The sequence below is a fragment of the Pan paniscus genome, chromosome 3 (genome assembly GCF_029289425.2).
Source record: "Pan paniscus chromosome 3, NHGRI_mPanPan1-v2.0_pri, whole genome shotgun sequence".
NCBI classification, from domain to species: Eukaryota; Metazoa; Chordata; class Mammalia; order Primates; family Hominidae; genus Pan; species Pan paniscus.
In genome coordinates this window covers 148,629,512-148,643,210 of record NC_073252.2, presented here as the reverse complement: position 1 = coordinate 148,643,210, position 13,699 = coordinate 148,629,512, and the positions used below count along the sequence as shown (strand labels likewise).

The 13,699-nt window shown below is 34.7% G+C and overlaps 1 protein-coding gene across 5 annotated transcripts in view; it reads left to right on the top strand.

Moving 5' to 3' along the window:
• LRBA (LPS responsive beige-like anchor protein) overlaps positions 1–13,699 on the top strand; it is a 799,485-nt gene that overhangs the window by 291,001 nt on the left and 494,785 nt on the right. For all 5 annotated transcript variants that reach the window (XM_055111907.2, XM_063603583.1, XM_034959239.3 and 2 more), the window contains exon 35: positions 8,813–8,877. In XM_055111907.2, coding sequence (XP_054967882.2) covers positions 8,813–8,877 — 65 coding nt within the window. The remainder of the gene's footprint in view (positions 1–8,812; positions 8,878–13,699) is intronic.

The following is a 13,699-nucleotide window of genomic DNA, read 5'->3' as shown; positions in this document are numbered from 1 at the left end:
TGTATATGTGTTTGTGTGTGTGTGTGTGTGTATATATATATATATATATAAAATCTTTGTTTTCTTTCCTCTTTTAATCCCTCACCATGCAACTTAAGATGTATTGAGTTTATAATATCAACACTTTAAGTGTTGATATTTAAGTATTTAAGTATTGTTAACTGTATATCATATTGTTAACTGTACATCATATTGTTAACTGTACATCCTAGTATGTAAATATGTAAATTATGGGATATTAGGAAAGTATACATATCACCTAAGGTGGGGAATGGGTTTATATTAGGGTTCTCCAGAGAAATAGAACCAATAGGATATATATAGATACAGACAAAGAAATTTATTATGAGGGATTGGCTCATGCAGTTATGGAGGCTGAGAGGTCCCATGATCTGCTGTCTAAAACTTAAAGGCCCGGGAAAACCAATGGTGTAAGTCACAGTCTGAGTCTGAAGTCCTGAGACCCTGGAGTGCTAATGTGAGGGCAAGTGAAGAGGATGTCTTTCCCAACAGAAACAGATGAACTCCCACTTCCTCTGCCTTTTCGTTTTATTCGGGCCCTCAACAAATCGGGTGATTGATGCTGACTCACACCGGTGAAGGTAGATCTTCTTTACCACTTCAAATGCTGATCTGTTGTGGAACAACCTCACAGACACAACCAGAAATCATTTTTTATCAGCTCCCTGGGCATTTGTTAGTCCTGTCAAGTTGACACATAAAATTGACTGTCACAGGTTTAGAATGGTTTTGGTTGTAGACAGAATAGTTGTATCATGTTAGGTGGAATTATAACCTTGTTATTAATCTTCATTTGGTGATGAAATGTGGTTTGAGGAGATGTATATGAGTGCCAAGCTGACAAGGGGTGGACTTGTGATGGTTAATTTGTGTGTCATTTGGGTCACAGGCTGTTTAGATATTTGGTCAAATGTTATTCTAGCTGTATCTGTGAGAGTCTTTTCTGGATGAAATTTAAGTTTAAATTGGTAGACTGAGTAAAAAAGATTGCCCTCCCTGTTAGTGTTGGGCATTATCCAATCAGCTGAATGCCTGAATAAAACCAAAAGGCTGACTCTTCCCCCAGTAGAGAGAATTTCTTCTGCCTAACTGCCTTCTAATTATGACTTTAGTTTTTTCTCACTTTTGGATTCAAATTTGTCTCTTCCTTGGTCTAGAGGCTGCTGGCCTTCAGACTGTGCCATTGGTCTTGCTGACTCATCCTGTAGATATTGGCACTTGTTAGCCAATGTAATTGTGTGAGTCAGTTCCTTATAATCTCTTCTCTCTCTCTCTCTCTCTGTCTCTGTGTCTCTCTGTCTGTGTCTCTCTCTGTCTCTCTCTCTTCCCACTCGTTCTGTTTCTCTGAAGAATCCTGATTAATACCGGGGCATAGAAATAGCAGTTGATAGGCCGGGCATGGTGGCTCACTCCTGTAATCCCAGCACTTTGGGAGGCCGAGGCGGGTGGATTACTTGAGGTCAGGAGTTAGAGACCAGCCTGGCCAACATGGTGAAAACCCATCTCTACTAAAAATAATAATAATAAAAAATTAGCTGAGTGTGGTGATGCACACCTGTAGTCCTAGCTACTCGGAAAGCTGACGCAGGAGAGTTGCTTGAACCCAGAGGCGGAGGTTGCAGTGAGCCGAGATTGCACCACTGCTCTCCAGCCTGGGTGACAGAGTGAGACTGTGTCTCAAAAAAAAAAAAAAAAAAAAAAAAAAAAGGAGACAGCACTTGATAAAATCTCTATCTTGATATTTTAGATGAAATTAAAAATTTTCCTATGATATTTAATTATACTTTTCTTTAATCTTCTTTTCCTCACCCTCTTAACAATATTGTCTGTTTTCTATGAGTCGTTTTTCTCCTCTGCCTGTTTGCTTTGGTGTCTGTCATCACAGAAGAGGGTTTCCTCAAATGTCTGGTTAACTTTGGCAGTTTGCTCATTCCTAAGCATAACACAGAGAAAATCTATATGCCTGGGTATGAGTTGTCCACTGGTGATGCATGAGTTCCCTTTGTTATTTGTAGAGGATTACCTTTTATCCTAGCTTCTCTATTTTCTCAGAAAAGTTTTCAAATATCACTCACAATGTCATAGTCCAGTATGTATACTTTCAATTTATCTTGCCTTTTTCATTATAGCTTTTTAATAATTTCCTTAATTATAACTTTTCTGGAAAATAAACTTCCAATGTTTACCATGGTAGGATGGCTACACAGCATAGGGAGAAGGTGTGGGATTCTAACTTTCTTTTTATGCCAACTTGCATCTCTTTCCCTCAGCCACCTTCGTATGTACTCAGTGCCTTCAATTCCTAGCTTTTCTGGAGTTTTTGTGACAAGCATTGATTTCCTTCCTCATGTTGATTCCTCTACTTTGTTGTGTAGAGTTTTGTTTTCTTTGGTCCTCTAAGTGCATTTATTACTACTAACTCATGTGTTTCCAGGTTGTAAAATAAATTTCTTGATGTATCTCATGTACTGTTGCCCCCTCTTTATTCTCAGATTTACTATGTTTAACCTGAAGTCACTCATTATCTACCTCTCTTGAAAAAAAAAAACTTTTTTTTTTTTTTTTTGAGACAGAGTCTCATTCTGTCGCCCATGCTGGAGTGCAGTGGCGTGATCTTGGCTCACTGCAACCTCTGCCTCCCAGGTTTAAGTGATTCTTCTGCCTCAGCCTCTTGAGTAGCTGTGATTACAGGCGTGCACCACCACGCCTGACTAATTTTTGTATTTTTTAAGTAGAGATGGGGTTTCACCATGTTGGCCAGGTTGGTCTTGATCTCCTGACCTCCTGGTCTGCCCACCTCGGCCTCCCAAAGTGCTGGAATTACACGTGTGAGCCACCGCACCTGGCCAAAAATTTTTTTTTTTTTTTTTTTTTTTGCAACAAGTCTCGCTCTATTGCCCAGGCTGGAGTGCAGTGGTGCAATCTTGGCTCACTGCAAGCTCTGCCTCCCGGGTTCACGCCATTCTCCTGCCTCAGCCTCCTGAGAAGCTGGGACTACAGGCACCCGCCACCACGCCCAGCTAATTTTTGTATTTTTAGTAGAGATGGGATTTCACCGTGTTGGCCAGGATGGTCTCGATCTCCTGACCTCGTGATCTGCCTGCCTCGGCCCCCCAAAGTTCTGGGATTACAGAAAAAAATTTTTTTAATACTAAAAGTTATGTTAAAGATCTGCCCACCAGAATCAAATGCTACTGTATTTAATGTTAGTCAGTATTCATGGCTTGACAAAATAAAATGATAGCAGAGTAGATTATATGTAATCTTTTAAATCTGTGGCCTGATTTTTTCTGCTTTAGAACATGCTAATATTTGGGAATTACTTTTAAAATTGAGATAAATTTATTTAGTGTATTCGTCACTAAAATATGTTCTAGGAGATTATTTATAGAAAACTGTCAAGTACATGTCTAAAGAAATTAGAATTTTATTACAATAATTTGAATGCATAGTGTGTTAATTGGTATCTTTTTCTTTATATTTATTTGTTGAGGATAGGCAGGAATAGATAATGTTAGGTTAATGAAGTCTTTTGTTCCCCTAACTAACTTTTACCACCAAGAATACAGTCTTGAAATTTGGTGGAGATCTATGTAGTAGATTTCACTAATATGTATTATCTTCACTGTTTTTGTTGTGTGACTTAAAAGCATCAGTAAGCTAAGAGTGTATTTTAGTAAAAATTGACTAGTCAACAATTATGGCCTTAGGAAGTGATAGTCAATTAAATACAGCTTAGGAACAGGTATGAAATTATTGACTCTCTTGTTTTGTTTTGAGTTCTTCCTCTCCAAAGTGCTGAAATGTGTTTTGAAATTACTTAGTTGCATTAGTGGTTGGATTTGAGGCTTTTAACATGTTTTTCATCAGTACCTCTGGGAAAAGGATAACCAAGACCTTTAAATGTACTATGCATTTTGCATCACTGTATAATTGTAAATACTGTGATGAAATATTGAAATGATCATGAAAGACGATGACCATTAAGCTTTTCTTTTAACTATTAAAACTCACTAAGGGTTATATTGAGCTGTGGTTTATGAAATTGTTTAGACTAACACCTTCCTTGATAATTGTTTCTGAAGTGGAGAAAAATGGTTTAGGATAGCATAGTTCATGAATATTCTTTTTAGTTTTGGCAACTTCTGTGAATTACTGTAGAGAATGTTTTAGTATGGAGAAAACTTGTTGGCTTTGACTAACACCTGGATTATAAACAAATTGAAAAAATATTCTCACGGGCTTCAGATTCTTTTTATATAGGCTATTCTTTTTAGTATGCATTTGTATATCTGGCATTTGGTATTTTATTAAATGGTAATAATTAGTAATTAGGACTGTATTATAGAGAAATGAAAACATAATGATATTCCTGAGATTTGTGATAATTTTTAACAATAACCAAAAGTATAAGGTTTGTATTTTCATTTTATTCCTAATTTTAGCCAATTTGAAAAAATTAATGAGAACATTTTATTTCAGGTTATTATGTAATAATTACTGAAGGTTAACAAATATGGGTTTATAGATGATCCTCGAGAAAACCAGAAGCATAATGTATTACTAGTAATAAATTTGAGTTTCTGAGCCTCCATAAAACACTGAACTTCTTCAATTATATATGTACCTTCATGTCTAATTTGTTTTTAATTGAAAAGAAATATTTTCTGTGACATACCAAGATAAGTTTAGATTACAAATTTTTAGTGTGGTTAAGTTTTGATAGTTATACTAACTTTAACTGGTTTTCAGTCTAACCCCAATAATGCTACTTAAAATCTTTGTGAAATCTAAATGGCACAATTTCTGATTTGACAATGTAAGTAAAAGTTTCTGTATATAATGAAAATAAAATCTAAATGATGTTTACCCTTTACCTGCCTACTTAATATATGGGTCTTTCTGCTGTTATCTATTTCATCCATGTGGAGTTTTGCATTTTGTCTGAATTATGTAATAAAAATCCTTTCCCATTGCAGTTTTGGATCAGAACAAATGGATTTGAGAAAAATAGTACTAGTAAATACTTTTTTATTACTAATTTTTAAAAGACATTACTTTTTAGAGCAGTTTTACATTCACAGCAAAATTGATCAAAAGGGAGAGATTTCCCACATTTCCCTTTCCCCTACACACTCATAACCTTCTCTCATGTCAACATTCTTCACGAGACTGGCATGTGTGTTATAATCCATGAACCTCCTTTGACATATCATTATCACCCAAAGTCCATAGTTTACATTAGGGTTCACTCTGGTGTTGTGCATTCTGCAAGTTTAGACAAATGTGTAGTGGTGTGTCTTCATCATTATAGTTTCATGCAGAGTACTTTTACTGACCTAAAAATCCTTTGTGCTCCCCTCCATTCCCACTAACCCCTATAAACATGGATCTTTTTACATTTCTCCATAGTTTTGCCTTTTCCAAAATGTCATATAGTAGAAATCATACAGTATGTAACCTTTCATATTAGTTTCTTTCTCTTAGTAATATACTTTTACATTTTCTCCATGTCCTTTCATGGCTTGATAGCTCTTTTTTTTTTTTTTTTAGCACTGAATAATATTCCATTGTCTGGTTGTACCACAGTTTATCCATTCGCCTTCTGAAGGATATTTTGTTTGCTTCTAAGTTTTGGCATTTATGAATAAAGCTGCTATAAATCTCCATGTGCAAATTTCTAAGTGGTCATAAGTTTTCAACTCCCTTGGTTAAACACTAAAAAGTGAAATTGCTGGATCTTGTGGTAAGAGTAGGCTTAGTTTTGTTAGGAACCATCAAACTGTCTTCCAGTGAGACTGTATCATTTTGCATTCCCACCAGCAATGACTGAGATTTCATTTATTCTTGTACCACATCCTTGCATTAGGTGATGTCAGTGTACTGGATTTTGGCCATTCTTATAGGTGTCTAATGGTATCTAGTCTTAATTTGCCTTTCCCCAATGACATGTGGACAATCTTTCATATGCTTATTTGCCATTTGTATATCTTCTTTGGTGAGGTGTCAAAGTCTTTGGCCCATTGTTTAATGTGATTGTTTGTTTTTGTTGACTTTTAAGAGTTATTTGTATATTTTGCACAATTATTTATCAGATGTCTTTTACAAATGATTTTATCCCAGTGTGTGACTTGTTATTACTGATACATTGGAAAGTGGTTGACTTTTGTATATTAACCTTGTATCCTGTAACCTTGCTATTTATTGCTTATTCCAGGATTTTTTGTAGATTATTTAAGATTTTCTATATAGATGATTATGTCATCAACAAAGACAGTTTTATTTATTCTTTTTCAATTTTTATCCTTTTCTTGTCTTACTGCATTAGCCAGGACTTCCAGAATGATGTTGAAAGATAGTGGTGAGAGGGGACATTCTTGACGTTTTCCTGACAGTGGATACTTTTAAAAGTAAAATGACTAATCTAAAGATTTATATATAGAATTTTAGTTCTTCTGTAATTACTGACTTCTTTTTTTCTAGCAAGAAAGGTAATTTTCTTCATTTTCTTCTTTAACTAAGTTTCTATTTTGAAGTTTTCTGTAAGTTAAATGATCTAAGTGAAAACTCACTCAACTTGAGGTCTCACTTTCCTTCCTATTCTTGTATTATGTCAAATTTCTAGTTGGGTTTCCAAGAATGTTATGTTAGGTATAAGAGCTGAGGAATGAACATATGCTTGTGTTGTTTGGCTGTGGCATCTCTTGAAGTATCATACTTCTTGCTGATCACTTGCTGCCTATCCACAGAGGTCATGGTTATGTTCTCTTCATCTTCTTAAATCCTAAGCTGCTTCTGCCTCCTTCCATGATAATTTTTTGAATCTTCCTAGCTGAGGTCCATCTGTCTTTAAATTTTGTTCCTGTTCTACTGTTCTTGTGCATTACTAGATTTAGGGTAAGTCTTTGAGTCTTATCTCTCTGTGCTGTGCTTGGGAAGTTAGGTGTGGGACCCTCTGTACCAAAATAAAAAAAAATTTGAGGTTTCTGCTTTTTGTCATCATTCTCCTACCTTTTCGTGGCACATGCCCTTCTCTCAAGAATATAGTCTTGTGGAATTTGATTGCTTCCTTTTGGACTACTTGTCTTCATTTTATTTTGATGGAAAGAAAATGGTTTTAAATTAGATTCATATTTCTGTTTCATATTGGTTTGTTTTACCTCACTGGAAAAAATTTAGTATCCCTGTTTTACAGTTTTGGTAAAATATGAATTCAGTATGAATTTTAGAGAGTATATATTGTACAATTACAAGTCATGAATTTCTTAATGTTAGTAAATTTTAGAATAATAAAAATTATACCTAGAATACACTTTTAGAAGATAATATCTAAGACCTGCAGATGTAGCACGATATGCCTAAGGATATATTCTGTTAGTATCAGAATGAGAACATGGATTTTATGAATTTGTTTCTTGCTCATTCCTTGAGAATACATTACTTTTTCTTCTCTGCTAGTTCTAGCCAGTGACTACCCTCAAACGTTTTACTGATTTTCTATTTAATTTTTATTCTACTGTATATGTTCTGTTAGCATAGTTATACTAACACTATTCATAAAATATAATCCTTTGACAAAATCATGTCATGTGATTGTTTTAGTCTTAAGAACCACCTTGGGTTTTTCAAAAACACAAAAGAAGGTAAGTATGAAAGTGGACATGGAAAAGAGAAAGTAGAAGAGAAAGGATGAGAATGAAAAAGAAAAGAATTTGGAGTGGAACGGAATAGCTATTAGGGTGAAATTGCATGGAATTTGAAAGTCTTAGAGTTATTACACTCAGAAAATATGAATATGGTTTATAGTGAGCAGTGGTAAGTAGCCAGACATGGCCTTTTGATTTGGGTTTTATGAAAGAACAAAAAAAGATCAGTTGAGGGATATTATGTAGTTAGAATACAAAGAGCTCCTTAAATATTAAGAAATATGAAGATTATGTATGTATTTCCAGTTCTTTAAAAGCAGATCTTTGTGTGTGTGTTTATATAGGCACACACACACACGCACATACACACAAGTGGCATTCACGAGCATTTTTCAAATCTAGGTATATTTCAGTTCATGTAGGCCTTTCCTTATTGTATTAATGCTTATTATATATATTTTTTGTTGTAAGGATTAAAATATTCATTTGTACATACTCTATTGATTGATTTCATTCCTAGGCTTTTTAATGGATTGCTTTTTAGTGGATAAAGTTTAATGGGTAAATTTCAAATGGATCAAGAATATAGTTAGTAGATTTATACCAGATATTACTAATTCATAGGGCAGTGAATTATAGTTTCTAACTCAAAACTGGTTTAGCTCAATTCACTGATTTTTCTAATTTCATTTTCAATTGCTAGTCATCAATTTTTATGGTGAACTATGCTGTTTTTATTAGGATTATTGAACTATTTAATTCTTTCTTCTCTTCATTTTGGGTAATACGTCTTAAAATAAATTGAAAAACAAAGCCAAAACCAAAATGTCTATTTGTCCTTGGTTTTCTTTGTTACCTTCTTTCCCAGCTCCCAACTATTTCAGATAAATTAGTATATCATGTTATATAATGAAAAGGGCAAGATAAATATAGATAGGCTCATTTAATTTACACAGAATCAAATTGTTGCTAACTTGTTTAGTGTCAGTATACTTTTCAGTATTACCTGTTCATATGGTTTAACATAACTTTTAAGAGTTAGGCATGAAATTGATATGGGTGATATTTTTCATTATTATTGTTTTAAAAGAAAGAACCTACTGAGTGACATTTCTTCAGCTATTTTTGCTTTTTTTTTTTTATAGGAGTGGCAAAATTCTATTCAGAAGAATGCAGGCCTTGCTTTTATCGAACTTGTCAATGAAGGAAGGTAATTTATTTTATTTTAATTCATTTTGTATTTTTCTTTAAAATCTTGGGTTTTTCCTATAGGCATTGATATTTTTGGGTTCTGTATTTACTGTTTGTTCAGTCAGTAATGTAATGGAGCTCTGATATATCAATTATTATGTATATGTTAATATTTAACCATTTTATAATTTTCTTTAGATGAATGCTTACTGATACATTTCTGATTTTTATTTTTCAAAAAGTGTGGCTGAGTTTGGGAAAAGTAAACTGTTAATTCTATTTGCAGGTATAAGGAAAAGCCATACTTATTTGGACTTCCTATCAAGTTATTTTATGTGTTAGAGCCAATAATTAGAATTAGATGTCTATATTATCTTTCTTATATCACAGGCTGATCATAATGGGAGGGGGGACAAGTTTCGCAATGTGATGTGGTGAGAAAGGTGATAGAGGAAATGAGGTATATTTTCTACTTAAAGAACAGAAACAGAAGAATTCAAGGAAAGAAAATTCAGTGGTGGGTAAGAGAAGGGAAGAAAGTACAGAGATGAAAAGAGAGATAAAAGGGAGAAAACAAATGTAAAAGAGTGAAATCATTAAAAGGTAAAAAGAAATTGAGGAAATGATTAGTGGACCACTTTTTGTCTGATTTGTAGTAGCTGATTTTGCATTAATGGAACTGAAGACCCAGAGTATAGATTAAAAGATGTGACTGACTCCCCTTCGAGATAGTATTCTGAACAAACTTACTGTTTCAGCAATGTTCGATTAGTGTTTTAGGTGATGTTGTTGGAAGACTGACCCTATCAGTCCTTTGGTAACTATTTGAACTTGCATCTAGGAATCAAGGCTTGCTCTCTATCTCTCATAAATGTTATGGAAAAGGGCGAAAAGAGTATTCATAACTTTATTTGATTTTAAATACTACTAAAATCCTTTCCTTCAGAAATAATTACAAGTGCTCACAGACTAGTAACCTCCAATTGTAATACTTCATGCTAAATTCTGTGATAGAAATATGTAAGTACAGGGTGCTTAAAACTTAACCAGGAACCATGATTCTTGAGATGCATTTCAAGAATCAGTACGATTTGTCATGTAAACATTAGAAAATTGGAGGTTATGGAAAAATTGGAGGACATTTGTGTGAAAAACATTTCAAACACAGGGAACAGAATATCTGAAGGCATTGTAATGTGGGAAGGTATACAGGATATTCGTGTGTGTGTGTGTGTGTGTGTGTGTGTGTGTTGGAGAGGTGTTGTTGGAATTGGGCATCTAGATCCCTCAAGAGCATGGGAAGCCTTGGAAGATTTTAAACAAAAGAGTCATTGTGATATTTCGGGTTTGGAAAGATAACTGGCGGAATTGTTTAGGATAGGTTGAAGGAGGGAAGACCTGATTGAAATGAAGAACAGTAGCAAGGTTACTACAGTGATCTATATGAAACATAGAGATACATTTTCATGTAGAGTGTGGCAAGTAGTAGGTGATCAATAAAAACTGATATAGATTTATATCAGTGATTACTAATTCATAGGGCAATTAATGAAATAATGACTAATTCTTTACTCTTCCTTTTAGTAAACATTTCAAAGTGTATATTTATTGAAAAATAGCTTTTGACTGATTTCAACACTGAGGTATTGGATGATATTGAAGTTTATATATGGAAAAAGAGGTGACTGGAGCTGTTGATTAAATACACAAATGTTCTGCTTAATGCAAAACACCCACGAACAGATTTTTTTATAATTTTTAGTGTTTATTGAAGTATAATTCCAGGGCTTTTTTAAAGAAAAATTTATGTGAGGTGATTTTGAACATCGTAGACTTTACTAAGTGTAACTACCCTTATTTATGTATGTTATTGTTACATTTCATAGATGAGGCAACATAGACTTATGATTAAGAGCATTGGCTTTGAAGATAGCCCTGGGTTCAGGTTTCAGCTTTGATACTTGACAAGTGCTTTTAGTTTTTGAGCTTCAGTTCCTCATCTATTTATTACACACTATGTCCCAGGAATTATTTTTGCTACGGAGGATACAGCAATAAACAAAATAGATAAAGATTCTTTTTTCGTGGATTGTACATTCAAATAGGCATTGACAGATTATAAACAATAAAAAAAGTAAGTTATATAATATGTGAATGATGGTTAGTACTGTGAGAAAAAATATGGAGCAGATGAGGGGAATGAAATTTTTGAAGGAAGTAAAAAAGGTTGGTATGGTTTGTAGTTTAAATAGAGTGGCAGGATGAGGACTCATTGAGAAAGTAACATTGGAGCAAGCACTTGAAGCACACAGGGAGTCAGTTAAAGGGGCATGTATGGAAAAGCATTCCAGGCCTAGGGAACAGCCAGTGTACAAGTGAGAGCTTCTGTGGTGTATTTGAGGAATGAGGCCAATATAGCAAGAAAAGAGTGATTAAAGTAGAATGAAATAGGAAGTAAGGTCAGAGAGATAACATAGGGCAAGATTTTGTGTAGAGGCTTTGTAATTTATTCTGTGAGAAATGACAGCCATTGCATGATTTTGAGAAGAAGAGGAAGACAGTCTCCCTTATGGATTAAAAAGATCACTCTGGGATGGGCACAGTGGCTCACACCTGTAATCCCAGCACTTTCGGAGGCTGAGGTGGGTGACTTGTTAGAGCCCAGGAGTTCAAAACCAGCCTGGGCAACATGGTGAAACTCTGTCCACAAAAAATGCAAACAATTAGCCTGGTATAGTGGCAGGTGCCTATAGTACCAGCTACTTGGAAAGCTGTGAGGTGGGAGGATCCCTTGAGTCTAGGAGGACGAGGCTGCAATGAGCTGTGATCATGCTACTACAATGTAGCCTGGGAGATAGAGCAAGACCCTGTCGTGGGGAAAAAATGACTATGGCTGATGCATGTAGGAATTTAAGGATAGAAGTGAAGAGATAGCCAGAAGCAGTGGCTTCTGTATGTAATTCCAGCACTTTGAGAGGCTGAGGTGGGAGGATTGCTTGAGCCCAAGAGTCTGAGACCAGCCTGGGCAACATAGTGAGACCCTGTCTCTACAGAAAATAAAAAGAATTAGTTGGGTATGGTGGCATGCACCTGTGGTCCCAGCTACATGGGAGGGTGAGGCAGGAGGATCACTTGAGCCCAGGAGGTCGAGGCTGCAGTGAGCTATGCTCACACCTCTTCACTCCATCCTGGGCAGTAGAATGAGACCCTTTCTCAAAAAGAAAAAAAAAAAAAAAAAAAGACAGAGATCAATTAGGGGGCTATTGTAGTAATTCTGGTTAAACATGATGGTGACTGGGACAAGGTTGCTAGCAGTAGAGGAGGTAAGAAGTGGTAGGATTATGAACCTATTTTGAAGATAAGACTTGACAGGATATTCTAATGGCTTGGATGTGGGTTGTGAGAGAAAGCCAGGCATCACTCTTAAGATTTTTGGCCTTGTAAGAAGAGATACCAAATGCCTTTGTTTTGCATTATCATTCAAAGATCTTTATATAGCAGACAGCTTTGGATTATAGAAATAGTGTCTCCATTTAGAACAAAGCAGGATCATTTACTGTCTAGTATAATAATGTCTTTCTCCGAGCCAAAGACCAACGGGCCTACTGGCTGTCACAGAAGATTCAAGTGCCCTAAGCTCAGAGTTCCTCTCTTGTAACACACTTTACTGCATATACAGGTGTCTACTGGACCTGTATTATTCTGTGGAACTGAGACTTGGAGGTACTGGCACAAATGCTAATACTCCTGCTATTGCTATTTCTGAAAATTTGGTGAAACAGTTGTTTGAATAATTTATTTTTATATCATCTGTTATCATTTTCATAGTACCCTTTGTCTGATTTTTTACCTTTGCTTTTCTTATTCTGTTGAGATTTTTTAGCCTCCCATAGTTAGAAACTGTCTTCTTTACTTCAGTGCTTAGCCTATAGAGAACACTCAGCCTTTATCTTTTACGTGTTTGAAATAAACAGTGGTGGAAGCTAAGATTCATTAGTGAAATAGTGGAGGTAAAATTGGAAATTTTCGTTCTCTCTTTATTTACAGTGTAGAATATATTTTAAAGGAAAATTTTAGTGGTTTATTTTTCTAAATCAGTGGATTTGGCTTTCCTTTTATAAATATTTAGTGCCTTGAGGTTAAATGAGTTTTCATAGGAGTAGATGTGTTTGTGAAATAGTTTGGAGTGTTTGACTACTAGACTTAATCCCAGGGGCAGGAAGAATAATAATAATGATTTTCCTTTTTACTGCAAAGACTAACCTTTTTTTCTTCTTATTATATAAGTCTGACCTGCCTTGACCTCATTTACAGAGTAGCTGCTATAAGTTTTGCCCTTGATTAATGTTGTATTTGTGTAAATAACATGAAGACCTTTATAGACAGACTACAGCATAAGGTCTAACAGACTTGTAGAGTATCATTAGCAAATCAATTACTAAGTTCAGACATAAGTAATTGTTGTTTGGTAGAAACTGCTGATGTTGTTCTATCTATGATCAAGGCAGCTGCTCTATGAGATGTTACTCTGTGAAATTTATAGTGATTTGCTGATGGTCTCTTTAACTTACAGTTGTTTAATAAGATATCTTTAAATACATTGTTTTGGTAATTTTGAGTTCAATTATTGGTATTTTTCATGTAAACAACACTCCATTTTAAACAAATTTATTTTAGAGAGCTAGAATAATTGATAATCACTGACGTAATTGTTACAACCTTGATGACTTTAAAGAGAAAAAAATACATATACTTATAATAAAAGATTTCAGTTAAATAATTAAATTTTCACAAATTATGAGCAAGAACATTGTTATTCCTGAATAATAATTTTGTTTATG